Source organism: Callithrix jacchus, chromosome 17 (genome assembly GCF_049354715.1).
Source record: "Callithrix jacchus isolate 240 chromosome 17, calJac240_pri, whole genome shotgun sequence".
Lineage (NCBI taxonomy): Eukaryota > Metazoa > Chordata > Mammalia > Primates > Cebidae > Callithrix > Callithrix jacchus.
Genome location: NC_133518.1, coordinates 77,956,803 through 77,981,262, shown reverse-complemented (window position 1 = coordinate 77,981,262; position 24,460 = coordinate 77,956,803). Strand labels below are relative to the sequence as shown.

Below are 24,460 nucleotides of genomic sequence, written 5' to 3'. Positions count from 1 at the left end.
GAAGGGCTGATCTGAGTTACAGTGTCTGAACATCTGTGCAAGGGGGCTGCAGGGGGAGTCCATGGATCAGGAATATTAGCACACACATCAACAATCCTTGCATTGAGGAACTAGAGAATTTGAGCTTTTAGACAGGCCCTTCCTCTTTACTCCTTGGGCACTAACTTGTGGGTGATACATTAGGTAGTGGGTAATACCAGCTCCTCCTCTTGCTGTGTGGGATCTTGGAGAAACTTCAACTGTTCTAAACCTCAGCTTCCTCATGTTAAGGGATCAGTATCATGCATAGCACAGAGAAAGCACTCAATAAATATTAGCCTAATAAGAGCATTTATTAAGTGTTGCCACTGAGCTGGTGTGACATATCTATTTTCTCACTCAATTTGATTGAGTGCACATCAGTAAACCGAGTCAGGGTGGAATAACTTGTCCAAAGCATATGGATGGCTAAGGGTAAGGCAAGTGTTCAGCTTGAGTCTGTCACATTCCAAGTCGATGCTCCTCCATGCTCTCTTGGTGTGTGCCTGACAGCCTTTGCTGCAGGCCTGGAAACAATGCACTCGTGGTTAATGTGCCCAAGCCCGGTGGGACTTGCCATTTAAACCAAGTGGTCCTGACCCTCTGGGCGAAACAGCCAGTGTGACCATCGGTGACTTTTGTTACACCTTCCTTTGCAGTACCTGCATCTCCTGTGTGGGCTGCAGCAACATGTTCTGCTTACATCCCTGGGAACCTAAGATTGCTGCTATGATTGCTAGGATGATCATCATCACCAACAGGACAGGCTCCCTGGGAACCTAAGATTGCTGCTATGATTGCTAGGATGATCATCATCACCAACAGGACAGGCTCCCTGGGAACCTAAGATTGCTGCTATGATTGCTAGGATGATCATCATCACCAACAGGACAGGCTCCCTGTGGCACCAACCACAGCTTTAAAAGAGTCTTTGCTCTCAAAGAGCCCACAGTAAAAAACAGGGAGAGAATGTTTTTAGCATCAAAGATTTTAGGGAAAATGAACACTGGTCACATGCACACATAACAGAGACACGGCTTTGCTTTGTGTTTTCAGGGTTAGACATAAGCCCTAAAGTAAATCCGATAATTATAGCAACGAAAAAACACGCTTTAGTTCTGTACGATGGCCATTCAAAAGAGAGAGGGGATGTGAGGAAGGAAATGAGAGACAAAGGCTGAGAAAATAGGAAGGGACAAAAGACAGGATAACAGAAATCCAAACAGAGATTCATCTTAGTCACTGGGCATACAGTAAGCGTCTGGTCCCTGGTGTCATCATCATCATTACCAATAACATCATGATATTATTACAGAGAGGTCTTTTTATATGCATGCACCCAAAGAGGCATGAAATGAACTATAACACCCACACTGCTACCTTCTAGGATATTGCATTTTAAGGCTTTGAAAGCTAGGTCGCACTGACCTCCATACTGGCAATGAGCACACAATGCAGGAGGAAATTAAAAAGGGAGCATTCACACTGAACCTTCTTTCAAGAGAAGAGATGATAAATCCCATCTGGATGGAGATGAATTGAGTTTGGGTATTGCAGTCAAGCCTAAGCGGTGGTCCCGGTGGGGTTTAGGGATTCTGCATGGTTATTTCTTAAGCCAAAGGTGTCTGGGTTATTGGAGAACTGAAGAAAAGGAGAAGATCTATCAGGAGGTCATAGGCTTAGGGCTCTCCACAGCCTGTAGGTCAGGATTCTGTTCAAGATATTAAAAAGATACCACCCTTAAGACTGGCATCAAGTCAGTATCACCCAGGAGCTTCTAGTAATATGGAAGACCTGGCTCCACCCCTGACCCCTTGCATCAAGACCTATAAAGCAGGGCTTGGGCAGGTGATGCAAACGCATGTCCAAGGCGAGAACAGCTTGAGGAAAGGTGGGAGAGCTATGCACTCTGAAGTACCCAAGAACTGAAACTCAGCCCATTGGTTTGTGTCCAGGCTCTGTCCAGTGTCCATGTGTATTTCTTTTTTTTTTTAGACAGGGTCTTGCTCTGTTAGCCCAGGCTGGAGTACAGTGGCACAATCATAGTTCACTGCAGCCTAGACTTCCTGGGCCCAAGGGATCCTCTCACCTTATTCTCCCCAGGCATGTGCTACCACGCAGAGCTAATTTTTAAGTTTTTTTTGTAGAGATGGGATCTCACTGTATTGCCCAGGCTGGTTCAAACTCCTAGCCTCAAATGATCGTCCCACCTTGGCCTCCAAAAGTGCTAGGATTACAGGCACTAGCCACCATACCTGGCCTTGTATTTCTGCTCTTATGCTGTTTGTTCATCTCTTCTTTATCTAAATCCCTAGACCAGTGCTGTGCAAATACAACTTGATGGATGATGGAATGTTCTGCACTGTCCATTATAGTCACCACCAGGCACTGGTGCTACTGAGTACCTGAAATGTGGCCAGTGTGACCAAAGAACTAGAGTTTTAGTTTCATTTAATTTAAATTAAAATAGTCCCTTGTGACCTATGGCCGCCATGCCGAACAGTGCAGCCTCAGAACCTCTCAGCTGAAAGGGACCTTGGAGATCCCTGAGCCACTGCTCTCATTTTACAGAGGAAGAAGCTTGATCAACAGTTTTGGAGCAGGAACGAGATATTCAAATTCTGACCCCACTGATCACTACCTGTGTGACTTTAGGCAAGTTATGTTAATGCTTTAGCCTCAGTTTCCTCCCCTATAAAATTGGGGTAATAATATATGTCCTTATGTTGCCGTCAGGAGTAAAAGAAGTCATGTGTGATTTGCAAACACAGTGCGTGGTCCTCAACCCATAGTTGTTCCCCACAGGCCTCACCTCCGCAGCAGGTGCACATCTCCAGGGTCACTCTCAGCACTGTATTCCATATGAATGGGGCTTCCCAGAGGTGTGCCACATAGTGGCTTTGGCCAGGGTCAATCCCTTTTGGGTCCTAACTCTTGTACCTGAAATTAACTTGGACTTAAGCCCTAGACCAGTGGTCTGAAATTTGGGTTCACTGTCTTGGCCTAGGCTTTTTCATCACAGGGCACTTGGGCCAGGTGAAGCCATGGCTTTGCCTACATGAATGTGCCCAGCCACACTTATGCAGCATTTGAGAAAGCTGACCCTGTCTACCATATGTGCCATGCCTGGGGGGCACCACGCTGGCCCTGCTATGGTGTTGGTGAGAGGGTTCCTGCCCAAAGGAAGTCAGGCCAGTGCCATCGGGGGGCAAGACATGGGGAACCACACCCAATGGGAGTCTGAGGGTGGGAAAGGAGGGCAGCAGGACAGAGACAAGGATACATGGAGGAAGGGATGAAGAGAAGGTCATTTCCTGTCATTGATGTTGGGGTGTCTATAGCTCATCTTCCCGGGCTGGCTGCTGTGGGCTCTGTGGTTGACCTTAGCTTGCCCTGTTAAATGTAGATGGCTGAAGCCCAATGGAGACAGATGAGTAACTATTTCACCATTTCAAGCATTGGTGGTATTCAGGCTAGGACTTGGTATAGGCCTCTCTAAACGAGCCAACTAATCAAGACTCAATGCATTCTTATTACCACAGCTGGGATGGTGCAAGTTCTCCATCTTGATAACGTTTTTAAAAAGCTCTAATCACAGGGCTTGTCTTTAAACCACGTCAGGAGCTAAAAATGGTCATTTATGAGGGTATGGATCCCAGTGCTTTTGCTGGGACCTTAATCAGTACACTTTTCCTCCTTCACAGGTATCCTGGAAGCTTGAAGGGAAAGGTTCAAGTCTAGCCTTGATTGAAGCCCCACTAATTGACTTGTTCTGCCATCAGTTGGCCATGGACCTGTACTGCAGGATGCCTACTACACACCCAGTGCTGAGCTGTGGAAAATCCAGAACACGTGACCACCAACAATCATAAATAGTGGCTTCTCAAAGGGACAAGTTGTGTCAGAGACCTAGCTGGATGCATAGCAGGTTTTCTTTATTCTCAGATTCAGGCTTCTCTGCTTGGGGCAGCTCCCTCAAGCACAGTGTAAGTATAAATCGGGGGAACACAGAACATGTACTTCTTCCTTCCTAATATTGTTGACAAAAGTATGTTGTTTACGTATTGAAAATCCTGGGATGGTGTGAACTCACAGGGAAAGGGCAGGAGGGGACCTCCTTGATCAAATGTCTAAGATAAAGGTGAAGGCTGGAGTAACAAAGAGCCAGCTGACGACCTTGTCCCTCCTGTAAGGTGCCTGCACCCCTGCATCATCAGGCGTATGATCTGGTGGCTACACTTACATGCCAGGAGAGGTGCTCCCCCAAGGGTGTGTGTCAGCATTCTTGATGCGGCTTTCTCAACTACGGCCGCATGGTTCTCTCCCGACGCGTTCCCACGAAAGTAGATTCAAGCTGGGGGAAGGTGGACGTATCTTGTGAAGTGTTGCTTTTTGAAAATTCAAAATATATGTTTGAAAATTCAAAATATATTCAAAATAAAATATAGGGCTTCCATTAGGCCCTATTTTTATATAATAATCTAGAAATAAATCATATTCCACTATTTGCTTCAAAAAAAGTAAGAAATGCTTAAGTTCTCTTTACATTGATGTCAAAGCATAGCCATGAGTTAGGCTGTGCAGGAGGAAGGTGTTTGGCAAGGGAGATTTTTTTTCCTGACAAAAATCCTGAGAGGTATTTGTTTTAGTAAACCAAAGGGAAATTCTGTGAGTCTCTGGTTTGTGCCTCTAACTGTCTTCCTCAGTGAAAACAGCCTGTGTCCATGCCTGTGTCCTGGGTGGACTGAATTCGTTCTAGTGAGATGCTGTGGTAAGCGGGAGATACCCCTTGGGAAGGGCCGTGTTGTTCACGTGCAGCTGCTTTCAGCCAGTGCTGTCCTGCTGCTGGGACGGGAACACTATTGGCTGTCATCGCTGCTGTGCCTGCTGTTTTGGCTTACAGTACAAGACCCCACGGTCCCACATCTCTAATGATACACAGAGCGCCTCTGGTCTCTAGGAGGTGGGAGGGGACACTATTTCCAGCTTTAACCATATGCACCACAAGGAGATCCAGCGACCCTCTGGTGGAGAAGCAGGCATTCCATCGCCGGAGCTTCCCAAGGGAACAGGAGACAACAGAGTGCAGGAAATGCTCAGAACCAGGAGACCTTCATTTCAGTCCAGCATTCACTTAGTTCCAGTGGCTTGGGGTAGCTTGGACTCAGTTTACTCCTTTGTAAAATGGGGATAATGCAGGGTGCTCTCATGTGGAGCTAAAGAAACAATGTGTGAAAGCCCTTTGCATATAAAATTTATGTAAAGAAGAAGTATTGGTCCTGTGTTATTACGACACATGTCTGACCTCACTCCATTACTAACATGACTACTCAAGCTTTCTATGATGACCCACCCCCAACCCCCAGGCCTCTCTGTTTACCGGATTTACATGAGAATTTTAGTTACTGTGCAGAGCTGCAGTCAGCTGATGCAAATATGGAAAATCAGGAAAGGTCTGTTTCTGGAAGGTGAGGTCTCTTTAGTGCAACGGGAAATGAGACAGGGGCAGAGACAGAGTTTTCAGTTTCTGATAAAGGAAGAATGAGACAGCCCCAAGATGCAGTGAGTAGACAGAAATGTTCTAGTGGGTGAGTTGAGGTCTTGGAAGAAAAGCAAGCTGATGCCATCTGGCTGTGTGTGGGAAGGAAGGGGAGAGGACACTAGTGAGGACCCATAGTGGGGTTGGGCTGGTGGCAGCAGGTGGCCGGGGAACTGGAGCAGGCAGATACGTGACATGCCAGCAGCTCTGCTCTCTGGGCCTGGAGCCTAGCTGACCAAAACACAGGGAAGTACAGCTCATAACTCATAACCTGCTCTATCCTTGAGGATACAGTGACCCTTATTTCAAAACGTAGAAATACGGCAATAAGAGAGCAATAACTATGTCTGCATCTCATTTAGTCACCTGCCACTGTTACCACTGTGCAACAGTGCCCCTCATCCGATTTTCTAGCCACATAACCATGATTCTATTTCTTGAACATGCCAAGTTCCTTCCTGCTCGAAGCCTCCAGGCCTGCCGTTCCCCCTGTAGGAGTGCTCTTCCTCTCACTGCTGCAGACCTCTCACCTTTCAGGTCTTGGTTTCACATCATCTCCTAAAAATGGTTTTCCCTGACAGCTCCATAACCAAGAATCTACCTGTCTCCAGCACTCCCTCCTCTCCATCCTCTTGGTGACAATTACTGAAATGTGTACCCCTGTGTTTGCTGTTGTTATTTACTTGTTTATGGCATGTTTCACCATTAGATGGTGGAGTCTGCTGTATCTGCAGAGACCACTGTCTCTGTAGCACTGATATGGTCTGACTATGTCCCCACCCAAATCTCATCTTGAATTGTGGCTCCCATAATTCCCTCATGTTGTAGGAGGGGCCAGTGGAAGATAACTGATTCACAGGGGCAGATCTTTCCCATGCTGTTCTTGTGGTGGTGAATAAATCTCATGTGATCTGATGGTTCTATAAAGGGGAGTTCTCCTGCACACGCTCTCTTGCCTGACGCCATGTAAGATATGACTTTGCTCCTCCTTCACTTTCCACCATGATTGTCTGGCCTCCCCAGCCATGTGGAACCATAAGTCAAACCTCTTTCCTTTATAAATTACCCCAGTCTTGGGTTTGTCTTAATTAGCAGCATGAGAACAAACTGATATAAGCACCTAGCACAGTCCCTTGCACATAGGGGAAGCTCAGTGAAGACTGTACTGGCCACACAAGGAATCTTCAGAGCCATACTTTAGGGAAGGCCTTATGATCTCCATGTTATGGACAGGAACTAAACCGTTGTTCAAGGTCACATACCTAGTAGTCAAGGGCAAGTCCAGAATCCTATCCCAGGTGTGGCAGAGACAGAGCCTAAGCTCTCTGTTCTTGCCTCTGACTCACTGACTCATGGTTGAGTCTGGATGCTGTGGGGATTTCTATTTTCTGGAGCTCCCCAAGACTTGACACTTTGAGTTTGCAGAATATGCTTCAGAAAGACCCAAAATGCAAGATGATGTCATGCTGGCAGTGTGAGCCCAGGAACTGCAGCTCTGATTTTGTGACCAGTCTGAGTGACAGGCTCTTTGAAGGACTTTTGCTCCCCTGCTCCATCGGGTAGGATCGTTTCCCATTTCCTGCTCAAAAGGCCCCTCCCTTGTCTGAATTCCAAATCCATTTTCATTCTCAATCTTTCAACTCAGTACCCAGTTACAAACTGTCTCCCATTACCTCTTTTTTTTTTTTTTTTTTTTTTTAACCAGCCTTACCCGTGTCTGCTCCTGCCTTGCTAACCAGATTATAAAGCTCTGGAGGATGGGCATGGAGTCTTCTACTTGTTTTGTTCTCCTTGGTGCTGAGTGCATGCATGACAGCAGCAGTAAAACAAGCTGACAGCACGTTGACAAGGAAAGCTTCTGCTGATAAATCAATGCAGTTTAATCTCTGATGAAGCCATAAAGATACTCTTTGTAACCCCGTGCATCTGGTGGTTGGCGAGGACGAGGGAGTTTATGTAGGTGACCTATGCTTATGCGTTGTGGACTGCAAGTCTACTATGTGCTGGTTTGCACACCCTTGTTTTAATCTGCTCATGCAGGGATGAATGCCACTAGACCCCTAGTGGGGATGCGGTAAGCCCTGGTCTTGCCTTTCCCATGGCTGACTTTCTAGTTTTGAACTGCACCTGTGTGCTGCCCTGTCTCAGACTGTGGGAACCTATATCAGGCAGAACCAGAGCCCTACTGGCCAGTCCCTTGGTTTCTTGCGGAACCTGTCCCACCCAGCTCCTTCCCCAGCACTTTGCACATCCTCAACTGGGCTTAATCAAAGCAATAACGAGGAATGTTACAGGCTCCGTGAACTCTACTGCAGACAGAAACAGCACCAAACCCTTGGGCCGTGGGAAGACCACTGAGCTCCGTGACTCAAGGTGACACACAGAAAGGTTGGCTCCACACTGTGACTTCCTGACTGTGTCCAGATGTGACCATTTTGGTGGTTGAAACAGCAGAGGTAATTTTCTTACTGCCGCTTTTCAGTTTCAGTAAAGTAAGCGATCTAGGTGATAAGAATACACCTGATCTTTACAAAGCTACTTCCCCACCAGACTTGGTACAATTCTTTTCAGAGTGAATAAAAAAATGAAGCCTATCAGCATTTGTACTTTTCCTAAATTGGCCTGTGTAACTTACCTCTGTAATCATCAATAGACTGTGTTTTTCTCTCCTCTCTTACCCCTCCTGGTTCCCCCACTCACACTCACTTTCTCTCCCCATCCCTTTGAAATTTTTACCCTGGCCAGTGGCTACCTGACTCAGCGACAGAGGGTTAAATGTGTGCTCCAGACCTGCACATGTGGAGGGAAGGCCAGTGCTTCTTAGGGACTCACCCAGAGGGCAGTGGGAGCACGGTGGCCTCCAGGGGGTGCTGAGGTCCCCTCGTCTGCCACCTTTGTGCTGCAACTCTGGGGATGTGGCCATCCTGGCTCCTCTTCCACTTGCTGCTCACTTTTGCTCTTCTGTTTTCGTATAATCTGGGGAGCGGAGGACGAAAAAGGGGCAAGTTATTGGAGAGGCCTCCTGATGCTATGTGGAGTAACTGGGACCATCTTTGGAATTTTTTTCAGCTACTTACAAGATTAATTTCAACAGAACACCAGGCTGTTTCAGATCTGCTTTATGAGAAACCAGCACAATGACAGCCTTAAGCATTCTAAGCATTTCACAGTTTACAAACAATCCTTTCATGATGTTAACAGTTTCTTCTATTTATTGAGTGCCTAGCATGCGTCAGACCTCATGTTAGGTATTGTGTATGCTTCACCTCACTTAATTCTAGAGGGTACGTACTATAATTCTTTCCATTTTATAGATGAGGAAACAGGCTCAGTTATGGCCACACAGCTCATAAATGATGGTGCTGAATCTCAAACTCGGAGCCTCTGGCTGTAAGTCCTGACTTTAGGAGGCGTCTGGAAGCCCTGTCAAGGGGGCAGACACGAAGAGTCATCAAGAATGGCTCCAGACCCAGCTCATCTGCACAACCATTTGGATCTAGTGAGTCTATCTGTACCAGGGCCTCTGGGCTCTCAAGTTCCTATTCAGTTCCTAGGAGACAGCCAAGAACTGTGCTAAGTCACCAAGATGGGCATATTCTTCAATGTTCCTTTAGGCCAGACAGGCAGATAAAAGGAAGGCTGAGAGCCCGGAGAACAATGAAGTGAGGTGCCATCTCCCATGGCAGGGTGGGGACCCAGCCACATTGCCCCTCAGGATGTCGGAATTGCTGAGGACCAGTGACTCCTGGTCCCTCCCATTCTTTCCTCTGCAGGTGGGTGGGGCCGGTGCTGTCTCCCTGTCTCTCTTCCAACATTGCATGGGGGTATATGGGGGGAGATAATTTGTTTGCTTTGTTTACAGATCTCCAGCTAAAAAGGAGCTGAAACTGCATCAAATGTACTTTGAACCACGATTGGATGAGACATGAGGGTCTCTGGGTGTGGTGAGTCTACTTGACATATGGAAGGGATATGAGTTATTGTGACCAAAAGGGAAGTTTTTCAACACTTCCTGCATATGGCACTTTGTCGAGTGACTCTGTAGACCCTCCCAGTACAGGGAGAATCTGCTTCCCCGTCCTTGGCTTGGGCTTGATGTGTGACTTGCTCTGGTCAATGACATGTGAGGAGGGAGTCAGTGACCATATGCCAGGGCTAAGCCTCAGCCTTAAGAGGCAGTGTGCACTTCCTCTTGCTGTCTTGTGCTCCTGTCGTGGCCACATGCAGCTGAGGTGCCTTCACTTGGGCCCCAGAATGAACATGCTGCAGCTGACTTTGTCCCAACCCACAGCCAGAAATGCAGCAACTACAGAGGTATGAGTGAGAAAGAAACTGGTGCAACAAAACATATATTCAGATAGTCCCTGACTTAAGGGGTAGGAAAGTGGTGTGTATTCAGTACAGCATTCCATAAACTATATTAGCTGTTAAACAGTATTATAAAATACGCCTTGGGTTTGATGACTCTGCCCAGGGACAGGCTAATGCAAGTTCTGAGCATGTTTATGAGAGGCTAGGCTAAGCTATGATATATTAAGAGTAGTTTAGGTGTATTAAATGCATTTTGACTTACGATACTTTCAACTTAGGATGGGGTTACTCTCTGGACTTAATCCCATCCACTGTAAGTTCAGGAGCATCTGTGTTCGGTCTTTGTCCCCAGGTCCTGGCAGAGTTTCAAAAATCCTTGGAATTATTTGAGTGATAGGAGTATCTTTGTTACACTAACAAGGTGATTCAAGGAGGCCCTTAGGTAACTTTAGGATGGGGGCTGGTTGCCAGAAAAAACAGCTACAGTACATGATTAGAGGGCCGGGAGCAGAAAGACTAGAGAGTGTGTTCAGTCAGGTAATCACTCATTTAAGCAGTCATGCCTAGATAGTGAAACCTGGCTAAAATCTCGGAAGCAACAAGGCACAGAAAGCTTCCTGGTTGGTGCATACATAGATGTGTTGGGGGAGTGACATTCACAGAGAGGGCGTGGGAGCTCTGTACACCCGGTCCCCGGACCCTGCTGCCCTAAGTGTCTCTTCATGTGGCTGTGCACCTGTACCCTTTATATTAAACTGGTAATGGTAAGTAAAGCACTTTCCTGAGTTCTGTGAGTTCTAGCAAATCATTGAATTGAGGGTCCAGGGTCGTGGAAACTCCCGAATTCGTAGCAGGCTAGGGAAAAGTGTGGTGACTTCGGGATATGTGAAACTTGTGGCTAGTGTCTGAAGTGGGGGCAGTCTTGTGGGACTAAGCCCTTAACTTGTGGGGTCTGCACTAAATCCAGGAAGAAGTTAGTATCGGAATGGAATTTCACTTCAGTTGGTGTTGAGAATTGGCTGTGGAAGACAGAAAGATCCTTTTCAAAAGCCAGAGTTTTGGGGTTGTTTGTTTGCAAGGAATAGTGTAGGGCATGGACCTAGCAGGAGAGACTGCAAAGCAGTGCGATGCATTCCCTCTGTGTGGGTCCCCAAGGCACAAAAGGTTAAAGTGAGAAGGTGCAGTGCCAGACACACTCCTCATGTTTCACCTGTGGGTCCCCAAGGCACAAAAGGCTAAAGTGAGAAGGCACAGAAAGTGCAGTGCCAGACACACTCCGCATGTTTCACCTGTGGGTCCCCAAGGCACAAAAGGCTAAAGTGAGAAGGCACAGAAAGTGCAGTGCCAGACACACTCCGCATGTTTCACCTGCTACTTGCCAGAGTCCCTGCTCCAGGCCCAGCCAGGAAACTGCATCCTTCCCGCTGCCGGGGCCACCTACCTTCTGCAGGATTGTCGTGGCCAGCTCCTCAGTTAGCTCCTCCTTGTGGTCCCGCAGGTAACTGGCCTCGTTCTGCTTGTCCTGAGGAGGGAAGAGAAAGGCTGTGTGTTGTGGGTGGTTAGGGGTGACTTTCCCAGGAGAGTCTCGACCACAAAAGCAAAGGGAGGTCAGGCCCTGCTCTAGTCAGGGCTGCTGGGACATTGATTTCCGGACAACCTGCACTTTCTCCTGGCAGCCAGGACCCTGACCCACACCCCTCCAGGCAGAAAGGAGCAGGAGGGGCCCTACCAGGCTGTCCCCATACGCTTCTGCTTTGGAAATCGCTTCCTCAATGGCCTCTTCAGCCACCCGGAGGGCCACAGCCAAGGTGTCCATCACACTATGTCCTAGAGAGGAAATAGAACAAAGAGCACTTCTAAAAGGGAATGATGAGTTAAAGGACGGTTCAAGCTCTTCTGCTGAAACTTTTCAAGGGCTCCGGGATAAGTTCTAAGCTGCTTACTGCGGCACACAAAGCCCTGACCTTTCCCACCTGCATCACTACTGCCTTCCACGCATCACTCACCATCATCATCATCCCATGCCTCAGATGCAACAAATTATTTGATTCTTTCAGACCTGTTATCTCATTCCCCCTCCCTCCTAGTCTCCTGCTCCATAACTGAGCTGGTTCCCACGGACCCCAGGGCTTGGCCCCAAAATTGCTCCCCTAACAAATCTCAGATCCTTTCAGCCCTGCCCTTTGCTGGAGGTCTGTCCCAGGTTCTGGGCTTGCTTTCATCAGCTAGAAAGGCTACGTGCCCCAGGCCTTTCCCACAGGTCATTTTCAGAGAGCAAGAATTGATCATCTTCATTGTTGTATCCTAACATGAAGCACTGGTCTAAGCATATAGATGACTGAACAAAAGAGCTTAAGGTAAAGAAATAATGGTTCTTCATCCACTTTCTCAGATAAAGATTAGGCTTTATTTTGCACATATAATGTATTATTGTGAGTATGGGGAAAATGTTATTAAATATACTAACTGGGCTGGTTCCAGTTATGTCATATATATATGACTTAAAGCAAAGATATACTCCATGTATAATTTTTTTAGACTATAAACCAATATTAACAACACTGGCCAACCTCACAGAACTCAGCCACATGGCAGGCCCTGGGCAAGAGTTTCACCTACATGATCACAGTTAATTCTGACAAAAATCCAGTGGTAAGTAGGTGCCATATAGGTACTGTTTTACAGTTGGTAAATTTGAAGCACAGAATGGTTAAATAACTCACCCAAGGTTACACAGCAAGATAGTAAGAAGGCTAAGATTTGGATCCAGTTTGATTCCAAATTTTATTTTGAATTTGGATTCCATTCCTTTGAATCCAAAGCCCCCATTTTAGCCACAAAATTGAGATGAATACAAGCTAACATGATCAGGAAATATAGTACTATCATATTTTTAGTGAACATTATGTTTTTTAAGACATGGCAACAAATGGGAGAAAGTAAAGGACTTCCCAGGTGACAAAGTTCTTTTTGGAGCTAGGTGCTGGGAAAAGCTCTGTTTCCCTTGAGATCCTGGATTTTAGCTTCTTACTGATGAGAATTTCTATCCTCCTACTCTTAGTTTTTCCCAGAGGTCCAAGTCACATCATGTGCAAGAATGTAGGTCAGCAAAGGTTGGGTGCCTGGGTCTCCTTTTCCCCAATTTCAACCTCCTGTTTCCATTTATAATCTCCTACTCATATTATTTAACACATGCAAATCTCTTGTAAGCTGCTGAAAATGCCTGTGGAATGAGACAGGGTGTGAATACATCAATTCATTAATTACTCAATTAAAAAAATAATTCAAGCTTCTTAGACCCTTAAGGACACAATTGTAGACAGAAAATATCATTTGGCAAATATAATAAAGTCTCTAAACAACCCACTTAAGATCAAAGTGATCGAGCTCGCTGATGAGTATGTCACAAGTCAGCTATGACAGTCGTGATAGACCATGATAGAGCCAGGCAGCCCAGCCCAGGCTCTGCACACCACCAGGTGGCTGACTGAACAGTCTTTCCAGTGTTTTGATAACTAGAGCCTACATGATCTAAGCTGTCATCACACTAAGAGCTACCTGGTAGCAGACACTGTATCTCCCTTCTCTCTTCTTCAAGATAGTCACCAATGTATTTTTCAAAGAAAAGGTCTACAAATTTTCATTAACTCAAACAAATGTTTACTGAGTGCCTTTTGTGTGCTAGGCGCTGTGATGGCCCCAGTGATAACCTGGTGGACAAGCTGAGTCCATGCTCTCATGTGCCTTCCGAGCTATTGGAAGACTAGACACAAAAGTAACCACTAAGAGGCATGCGTAACTATCCACATGATAGAGACAGTCACCAAGTTCTATGGACCCCTGGGAGGCAGGCACCTGGAGCTGTAACTAGAAAGGCTTTGGATGCTGTGATTGTAATTCTTGGATGAAAGCAATGTGGTACACTGGGTAAAAAGTAAAGTCTCAGGTCAGCGTTTTGGAGAGAAAGGCTGGCAAGGGTGTGGAGGAAGATTAAGAAGGCAAGGTGGCCAAGGTTCAGAAGACCAGCAAGATGGTAGGATGGTCAATGTGTCAACATGACTAGGCTGTAGTACCCAGTTATTTAATCAAACACTAGTCCAGGTATTGCCGTGGATGTATTCTTTAGATGTGGTGAACATCTACAATCAGTTGACTTCATGTAAGGGTTGCCCCACAATGTGGGTGTGTCTCATTCAATCCATTGAAAGGCCTTAAGAGCAAAAACTGAAGTTTCCTAGAGGAGAAATTCAGCCTGAAGACCAAAGCACCAACTCTTGCCTGAGTTTTCAACATACTGGCCTACCCTGTATGTACTGGGCTTGCCAGTCCCCTGCAACCCTGTCCCCTGCAACTGCATGAGCCAATTCCTTAAAAGGAATCTGTGTGTGTATGTGCATGTCCACACATATATTTAGTGTATTGCAGAACCTTGCTGATATAGATGGTCACTCAAATTAACACTAATACTGGAGAGTTTCAAGCAGAGAGGTATGCAGGATATGGGCTGCAGAATAGAAAGAGAAGGGTAAGATTGAAAACAGACTGACAGGTACTTAGGTAGCTGGGAGGAAATGAGGAGAGAGACTGAAGGAAACATATCTCTTGCTGGTGGACCTAAGTGCCTAAAGAGCTTGACTAGGACAAGCTGGGGTTAAGAATCCTATATAATGTTCAGGAGCTAATGGCCAAGCATTAGAAATCTGAGTCTAGAACTCTGGGATAAAATCAAGTCTGGGCATTTCTGGCTCAGCAGCAAATGGAGGTGCACTTGAGGTCATACAATGGTGTGTGGTAACCTATGGAAAAGCTGCAGGTAGTAAAAATAATAGAGGACACACTTTTCATGAGAAGGCACCTGTATTAGGGTTCTTCAGAGAAACAGAACCAAGAGGATATACATAGATATAAAATAGGAGATCTATGATGGGAATTGGCTCATGTGATCAAGGGAACCGAGAAGTTCCATGATGTGCTGTGTGCAAGCTGGAGATCCCTAAGAGCAGTGGTATAATTCAGTCCAAGTGTGAAGGCCTGAGAAATGGGGGATCTGCTGGTTTAAGTCCTGAGTCCGAAGACCCAAGAATCAGAAGCGCTGATGTGTGAGGGCAAGTGAAGATGGATGTCCCAGCTCCAGAAGAGGGAGAGTAAATTCACCCCTCCTCTGCCTTTTTGTTCTATCTGGGCTTTTGATGGATTGGATGACACCTGCTCACACTGATGAGGGTGGATCTTCTTTTCTCAGTCTATGATTCAAATGCTATTTTCTTCCAGAAATATCTTCACAGACACACCCAGAAAAAAGGGTTCACCAGCTATCTGGGCATCCCTTAGTCCAGTCAAGTTGTTGCATAAAATTAACTATCATAGCTCCCAAAGAGAGAATAGAGGGTGCAGATGAGCTGTGGTGGTCACAAGAGGAAGACAATTCAGGGAGCACTGATTATCAATGTCCAGTACTTCAGAGAAAGAACTGAAGTGATGGATAAAGTTTTATTTGAAATTAGAAGTTTGTTTTGCTTTTAACCACTGCTCTAAGAGGACAATTATATTGGTATAAAAAAGTAGGAGTTAATCAGTAAATGATACATTCTTTACAGAAATATTTTAATGAGATGCACAAGTGAGTGGATTGATACATTCCAACTCCAGAAGAATATTTACTGGTTGACTGTAAAGTATCCATGGTTGGGTAATGAATGCTGTTCTCTTGGCCACACTTTGGATATACTCACCTATTTTGACAATGGATTCATACACTGGCAGTAATAAGTGACCTAGAGAGACTCACACAGAGTAGTAGATAGTTGCATTTGGGGTAACAGTGCAGCTGGGGATTCCTGGCAGTGCCTATACCTGTAGGTTTTTCTATTCCTCCAACTTCACAGTAGCTGTAAACTTTTAAGCAACTTTACCTTCTGACTGCCTATAAAACGTTGAATCACTGCCAGAAATGCTTCCTTCATTCTCCAGGTTTGACTCAAAAAGGCTTCCTCCTGGCAGGGTAGAGATTGGAGAAGAGAACGAATATGATTATCAAAGGTCTTCAGTGAACTCTGATGCGCGGTGCCACTGAACTGACAGACCACTGTTACACACTTGAATTGTTAAACTTGAAAATAGGTTTAGGGCTCATGAGGTCCCATAATAATACTAACATTTTTGACCCGTTGCTTTTTTCTTCTCATACTGATTTCTGGTGCAGCACTGCTGCCAACCCCAACTTTCTTCCCATACCTTCTTTGCAGGCAATATGGAGTCAATGACAGAACAATAGACTAAAGTCTGAGAGATGTGAGGTCAATTCCTGGACCTGCAAATTACTAGTTGTGTGGCTTGGCATGGCTGCATCTAGAATTTATTCATTCATCCAGCAAATAGTCCATGAGCACCAGTAGGTGCCTGGCTTCAGCCCAGGTATTAAGGGTACACTGATGAGCAAAGCTAAACCTGCCCCACCCCACTTTCATAAGCACAGAGTTCCATGTGGGAAATTCATTAATCAAATACTTATATAAATATATATAAAATTAGAGATAGGTTAAGTGCTTTGATGGTATGGTCTACAGCACAGTGAAACTGTTCATCAGGAAAGACGGACTGAGGCAGTGAAGAATCAGCCAGCAGGTGTATGGAGTGGGAGAACATGCAGGGCATAGCAAGCACCTTGCAAACTGATCCTGGGAGAAAGGGTGTGTCTGAAGGCCTAAATGAGAGGCAGCATGGCACGGCTGCAGAGATGAAAAGCAGCTCTGGTGAGGTGACTTGGGGACACAGGCCATGCAGGTCATGGTGGCCACCTCAGTGTTTGGATGTTCATCCCAAAGCCACATGAAGCCCTTAAAGGTTTCACGGAGATGACCTGGTAAGATGTGTGCCTCTAAAAGTGTACTGTGGCTGCTGGGTGGAGAACAGCTTGAGAAGGTGAGTGTGTAGTAAGGAAGGGCAGGCAACGGAAGCCCTGAATGCAGCTCATTTCCTCAAGTTTACCTGTGATGGAAAAGAAGATGGCAGGACAGTCAGGGAAGGGTTTAGAAAACAGGAGTGTTTATAAATCTCAGTAAAGACAGAGATTGAATGAGCAAGAAGTGACCTTGAGACTTTCCTGGAAGGGAGAAGGATAAGATGCAAGACCAAGAGAAGGGATAGGCAACAGAGAAGGGAGATGGTGCCCCCTCCGCAGCTGCATGCAGGGGCAGGTCCCTGCCTGGCATGCCCTGTTGGCAATGGGAAGGAGGATTTGAGGTTGCCTGCTGAGAGGATGGGGAGGGTTGTGAGAAACATGAGGAGAAAGGAGATGTGAAAAGATCTTTGGGAGACTGACCTCACCAGAGGACAAGCCCAGGTTTTGCATGACTTTAAATCTTCTTGTAAAACACCTCTCTGTTTCCCTTTTAAATTGGAGGTGGGAGCATCAGTGTCATTCAGGATGATATGATTTTTTTTCAAGGGCAGAAAGAGACTGAATTGTCAGCACTTTGGGAGGCCGAGGTGGGTGGATCACGAGGTCAATAGATCGAGACCATCCTGGTCAACATGGTGAAACCCCGTCTCTACTAAAAATACAAAAAATTAGCTGGGCATGGTGGCGCGTGCCTGTAATCCCGGCTACTCAGGAGGCTGAGGCAGGAGAATTGCCTGAACTCAGGAGGCAGAGGTTGCGGTGAGCCGAGATCGCGCCATTGCACTCCAGCCTGGGTAACAAGAGCGAAACTCCGTCTCAAAAAAAAAAAAAGAAAAAGCTTGGGCTAAGTACCCAGATGACATGAAACCACTATTTTTCATGAGTTGGCAAAAACTCTAATTTCACATGGCTCAGCATTTTTAAAAGACCACATTTGTCCATCAAATCCCTTTCAAGAATCATATCAAAATTAGATATAGATTAATAAAAGCAAGGTTTATTTTTCCCATTTATTTATCTAACACTACTAAATAAAAGCATATATTCTTTATCCAATTGTCTGAAGACTAAGTATATTAATAATGGCAACTTTTACCTTTTTTATGTAGTACTTCTTTTAGGATAACTGTTAAAAATGTCATGCTGTGTTCTTACTTATAAGTGGGAGCAGAAGAATGAGAACACATGGACACAGCAGTGGGAACAATGCATACTGGGGCCTGTTAAGGGGCAGGGAGAGGGAGAGCATCAGGATAAATAGCTAATCCATGTGGGGCTTAATACCTAGGTGATGGGTTGATAGGTACAGGAAACCACCATGGCACACATTTACTTATGTAATAAACATGCACATCCTGCAGATGTAACCTGGAACTTAAAATAAAATTAAATAAAAAAAAAAATGTCATGCTGGGCCTATCAGAGAAGCCATGTGAGCATGACTTTCTCCACTAGAGTTCTGGCTCTGAGAAATGGCAGGGTCTTACTCATTTCATCACCCCACAACTCAAGCCAGATGGGTACATAAATAGGTATTCAATAAATATTTACTGAAAAATGAATACATCTTAGGTTTATCTGATAAAACTAATGAGTCTTCTTTGAGGCCTAATCTGATCTCCTGCTGTGAGCTGCAGGAGAAGGAGTGAGGTTAGCTAGGGAGCACTGCTGAGCAACTGATGGCACTACAAGGTGCATATGTGATGGGTGATATGTGAGACTCTGGATTGAAGGAATCTTCTGTGAATTGAGCGCTTTTATGGCAAACCACAGTGGTCCACGTAGTGAAGATGTTTTGTAGGTGAAAGGAGCTTTACACTGACAGTCCTAGAGCACAGCACATGCCTTGTGCACTGCAGATTTTGCATATCATGTTCTGACAGTCAAAATTCTGAAAATAAGTACTGTTACATAGAGTTGGAAGAACACTGCTGAACGAATTACTCTGAGTTCTAGCTGAGGCTCTCGCTCTTAATCTTGGCAGTACCTTGGAATAATACAGGAGGCTTTAAAATTATATATATATATACTGGATCCCACCCTCAGAGAGATTCAGGGATAATTAATGCGGGGGGTGGACAATGATTTGGGGTATTGGGAGGTTTTTTTTCAAAACGCCCTCGGCAATTCTAATGTGCAGTCATGAATGGAGGATGGCAGATGATAAACCTACAAAGGGTATTGGGTGACAGGCAAAAGCTAATGAATGGCTCTTGAGTTATCTCACACAGCCAGGAGGCCACTGAGGCCCTGGACGATTTCACCATACTTGAAGTGTAACTAAATTTCTTATTTAGCTTGTAGAATAGATCTCATGGTTTCACAGGTTTGAGTACCATCTCAACTGTCCCCTGTCTGCTTGTCATGTTTCTCCAAAAGAAATCTTGACTTAAATGGAGAAGCAAATAATATGAAAGCAACAGATTCTCATATTTCTACGAAGTGTCTTGGTATTCATAAATTTTTTTTGGATTTGGACAGGGTCTTGCTCTGTCACCCAGGCTAAAGTGCAGTGGCACTATCATGGCTCACTGCAGCCTCAACCTCCTGGGCTCATGTGATTTTTCCCACCTCAGTCTCCCAAGTAGCTCAAAGGATAGGTGCATGTCACCACATCTGGCTAATTTAATTTTTTTTTTTTTTTCTAGAGACAGGGTTGTGCTATGTTGCCCAGGCTGGTCTTGAACTCCTGGTCTCAAGTGATCCTCCTGACTCAGCCTCCCAAAGTATTGGGATTCCATGTGTAAGCCACCATGCCTGGCCCCATAAAATGCTTTTAAGCTTGAACTAGTGCAATAATGAGGGTATAAGATATTCCAGGCCTTGTGCCACACTTTGAGAACACAGATAAACAAGGTACCACCTGCATATACGGTCTGGCAGGAGAGGCAGCTGTGTAATCCTGAATGCAATGTGATACGTGATACGTGCTGTGATTGAGGCTCAGATGAATGAAGTGCTGAATCACAGAGGACCTAGAACCTAAAGCTGCTTCAATCAGGGCAGATATTTATTCTTAGCAAAGAATCCTGCTTTGAAAGCAGTCCTTGTAAATGCCAAAGCCCTGCACTACCCCACTTGGGAATCATGCCTGCTTTCTCCACTTGTGGAGACTTAGAGAGAAAGGGAAAGAAATAAAAATTCTGCTCTATTCTTCAGGGTTTTCCACATGTTTTCTTTATTCCTCAATGTGCATTAAGTAGCAAAGAACACCTATCAGATCTGAATTTGGTGATATTTAAAGGAGCACGTACAGCACACCTGAGGATGTACAAGAGGGGAAAAGAGGATGGGATGCAAATGAGTGAGCTGATTCTATTCATGAACCTTCTTAAGATGTCTTTCTGGGTTGGAAAACTGCTAACAGTATGATTCTTAAGCTTTATTTCCTTTTTGCCTCCATTTCTACAGAAACAGTTTTTAGAAAAATTGGTGAAATGGTGATAAACATAATATGTGGAAAACTTCAGCACTGCTCTCTTAGCTATAGCTTTCCTGGGCAGTTTGAAAGACAGAGATTCTAAAGACAACAGAATGCCCTAATGATTTTCTATGTTTAATGTTTAGTGCTTCCATTCTATTTTCCCTGTTTTCTAAGTGGCTGGCATATTTTTAGATAAGACGCAACCAAAGACTATTGAGAAAACAACAATGTAAAATAATGATGATGAAAAGGCTCCCAATAAGATGGATGAGTTGTTCTTTTTTTTCTTCCCTATTTCTCATGGATAGAAAGCATTTACCTGTGTTAGCCAAGTGATGAAAAAAAAATAACTGCCACTAGATAGAAAGTAACAGCCTTTTGGAAGGCATGTTGTCCACATTCTGACTACCATTCTTTTCTACTGTCTGAGCTAACAGGACTAAAGAATATAATTTCTCATTCCAATTAACTTGATTGTCTTAACTGTATGAAAACAGCATAGGTAAAATTCATCCTTTAAGTTTCCAGGGAGGAGGCTGACACTGTTCTAACTCTCCCATTACATCATCTTCTGGGCCATAAGAACAGAATTTTGGAGTAAGAAGAAAGGAAGTGGAGGGCATGCCCACCAGGCATAGAGGTACTCTCTCTGTAGCCAAGGGCAAATAACTCTCCAACGATTTAATCACTCAGGGATGATGATCAAGAATACCTAATTTTGGATCTGAGATTAAAATAGTAACAATATGTAGAAGTACTTAGGTCCTCACAGCTTCTAACTTGTAAGCTCTAGCCCAGTGGGGATGCGGGAACCAAAGGAGTCAAAACTTAGCAGAGTCTCTGGCATCCGTCCTTCTATTTCTGCTTCTCACTAGTGCCAGATATTTAAGCGAATTTCTCCGTCCCAGGTTAGTGTGCTCCAGTGTTCAGGGCCTCTGAGCCAGGCCTTCTACCCACCGGCCCTCCAAAGACTCCAAGAGCAGCAGGCAGTGAGAGTACCTAGAATGTCAAAGCACACGCCACTCTCCAGTCGGTGCTTCCTGTACAGGTTCTTCAGAACCTTGGCACTGCCAAAGCGCTTGAAGCGGCTCTTCACATTATTGTAGAACCATTCCAGAGACTGGGCCCTCAGAAGCCTGAGGAGAACAGAAATAGACAACAGAAAATTAGAATTATTAAATGGCGAATTGCAAAACTTCATCACTCCATCCATCAAGATGTGAAGTTTATTTCTCTACCCCTTGATTCTGGGCTGGTCCTGTGACTTTCTCTGACCATGGAAAATGATGAAAGTGATGTGTGAATACTGAGCCCTGCAGTTTCCTCTGTTGCGGTTCTTAGGAATCCCACAATCTTTACCACATGAGTGAGCCCAAGCTAGCCTGTTGTGTGATGAGACACACTTGGCCCTATCATCCCTCTTACCCCAGCCAATAGCCAGCCAACTCCCAGACAGGTGAAAGAAGCCACTGGCCACGAGTTTGACTGGAGACACATGAGTGACCTTAGGTGTAACCAGCAGAACCATCCACCAAGGCATTCCAAAGAGTAAGCCCATAAATGCTGCTATTTTAAACCACAAAGTTTCTGGCCATTTAATAGTAGGCTTTATATTTAATATTCTTACTGTATTAACAATATTTCTAATTCAGTTTGGAAAAATAAAAAGCACAAGGAAGACAGCAAAATTCTCCAGCCTCTTCCTCATTCAGATTGAAGTATTGTGGAAAAGTAGTTTCCAGGTTAATGCTATAATGGTTGATGCATTGGTAAGGTTCAGGCTGGGCACTGTGGCTCACATCTGTAATTTCAGCACTTTGGGAGGCCAAGGCAGGTGGGTCACTTGAGGTCAGGAGTTTAAGACCAGCCTGGCCAACATGGCAAAACCCCATCTCTGCTAAAAATATGAAAACTAGCCAGGTGTGGTGGCGCACACCTATGATCCCAGCTACTTGGGAGGCTGAGGTGGAGAATCGCATGAACCTGGTAGGCAGAGGTTGCAGTGAGCCAAGACAGCACCACTGTACTCCAGCTTGGGAGACAGTGAGACTATTTCAAACAAACAAACAAAAAAAGGCAAGATTCTTCTCTTTTATGCCAGTTGAGAACAAATCTCTAAAGCCTTTCCATTTAAAAAACAGCTGTTTTTCTCATTTTTCTTATTATAAATATAGTAATACACACTTATTTTGAAAATTCAGAAAAGCAGCAGGAACATAAAGGCTTCCAGCTTGATGGAAGAACAAGCCCACATTTAGTTGCTCTTCTTTTCCAGACCCCAGTGAAATGTGAGAGATACCCAAAGGTAAAAAACAATCTATACAAGGGAAGAATGGGGGTGAAGCAAAATCAGAGATTTTGACAATGATAGCATAGAGGTAACAGAGAACAGTGTCCTTCAGAACAGATGGAAGAGCTTGGACTCTAGCTGGAAGGCCAAATTTTGAGTTGGTTGATTCAGAGAGTAGGTTTGGATTATGGCAGTACTCAGACAGGTAATTCAGTGGTTGTGTAGATAATAGTGAGGCCTCTTGGTCCCCCAGACCTACTCCCAAACAAATGGGCAATTGGTTCAAGGATGATTTGTCTTAGGCCCAAAAAATAAAGTGGTTCTCTATTGAAGCTGAACAATCCACTTTAGATTTAGGACATCAGTATGGAGATTAACACCATATAGTGAAGCTGATATAGTTTGGCTATTTGTCCCAGTTGCAAATCTCATGTTGAAATGTGACCCCCAGTGCTGAAGGTGGGCCTGGTGGAAGGCGTTTGGGCTTTTGAGGCATATCCCTCATGAATGACTTGGTGTCCTGCCTGTGGTAATGAATGAGTTCTCACTCTATTACCTCACTAAAGAGCTGGTTGTTGAAAAGAGTGTGACAATCCTCCCTCTCTCTTGCCCCCTCTCTTGCCATGTGACACACAGGCTCCCCTTGCCTTCTGCTGTAAGTAAAAGGTTCCTGAGGTTTTGACCAGAAGCCAACGCTGGCACCTTCTAGTACTGCCTACAGAATCATGAGCCAAATAAACCTCTTTTCTTTATAAATTGCCCTGACTCAGGTATTCCTTCCTAGCAACACAAATGAGCTAATACAGAAGCCCGTATTGTTCAGCAGTGGGGAAACCCCTCATGCTGCCATCAGATGCCATCCCTGCACACCAAAGCAAAGCCTGACAATTGACCGCCTAACTCACAAACTTGGAGCTCTCAGTAAGCACCCTCACCTTTCAGCCCTGAACCCCTTTTGGGAATACTTACCTACCCAATGCAGAGGAGGCCCATGTTGGTTACCCTTATTCACCAACTAAGTCCTTTGTTCAAAAATATGAGTAGATGACCAGAAATCACCAGACATTTGCAACAATACAATGGCATAAGAAGAAAGAGCTGAGACAAACTAACAAAAATTAACAAAGGGCAAAGAAAGGTAACTCAGAGTATTGAAAGTAACTTAAATTCTGATTACTATCCATAATGATTTAAAAAGACACTGCATCCATGTAACAGGCGAGGGTGATGTGAAATATAAGTAGAAGACAGGCAACAACTTACTGGAAATAGAAAACAGGATCGATAAAAAATTTAATAGAAGACCTAAAAGTTAAAATAAACATCAATTTTCTAGAATGTGGAATAAGAAAGCAAACACATGGAATATATGAAAGAAAAGAGACATGAGGGATCAATTCAGGAGATTCAGCATCTAACAGAATTCCAAAAAGGGAGAAAACAGAAAAGGAAAGAGAGGGAAAAAAATCAAAGACATGATAGAAGAAAATTTCCCCAAGCTAAGAAAGGGAAAAGTCTTTAGGTTAAGAGGACCTACCAATTTGCTCAAATAGTAAATGAAACATAAAACAAAATAAAGCAGGTAAACCTACCTTGCTACATCTTCATGAAAATTCAGATCCTCAAAGATAAGGAGAATTTAGGTGCTTCAGACAGAAAAAAATATTTTGCAAATGGACAAAAATAATGATGCTAAAATTTTAAATCAGTAACAATGAATGCTAGAAGACAGTATAGCATAGATTTTCTAAGAATAAATGACATGAACTTAGACTTCTGTATTCAGCTAAGCCATCATTCCAAGAGGGCAAAATGAAGATATTTTCAGATATGTAAGATTGCTTTCTGGAAAAGAAAATTCTCAAGGTATATTGCAGGACAACCAAAAGCCACGCAAGGAAGAGGATCTTGGGACTCTAAAAAGAAGGAAACTGTCCCAGGAGTACAGTGAAGAGAAGTCCTGGGATCGTGCAGCAG

At 44.6% G+C, this 24,460-nt stretch overlaps 1 protein-coding gene across 12 annotated transcripts in view; it reads right to left on the bottom strand.

The window, feature by feature from the left end:
- The window catches only part of MYRIP (myosin VIIA and Rab interacting protein), a 468,404-nt gene that overhangs the window by 87,444 nt on the left and 356,500 nt on the right, over positions 1–24,460 (bottom strand). For 10 of the 12 annotated variants that reach the window (XM_078354711.1, XM_002759753.6, XM_078354712.1 and 7 more), the window contains 5 exons: positions 21,193–21,329; positions 15,781–15,861; positions 11,598–11,695; positions 11,310–11,390; positions 8,390–8,533 (listed from right to left, as the gene is read on the bottom strand). In XM_078354711.1, the coding sequence (XP_078210837.1) occupies positions 8,390–8,533; positions 11,310–11,390; positions 11,598–11,695; positions 15,781–15,861; positions 21,193–21,329 (541 nt within the window). The remainder of the gene's footprint in view (positions 1–8,389; positions 8,534–11,309; positions 11,391–11,597; positions 11,696–15,780; positions 15,862–21,192; positions 21,330–24,460) is intronic. The other 2 variants (XM_078354710.1, XM_078354715.1) reach the window with 1 other exon arrangement.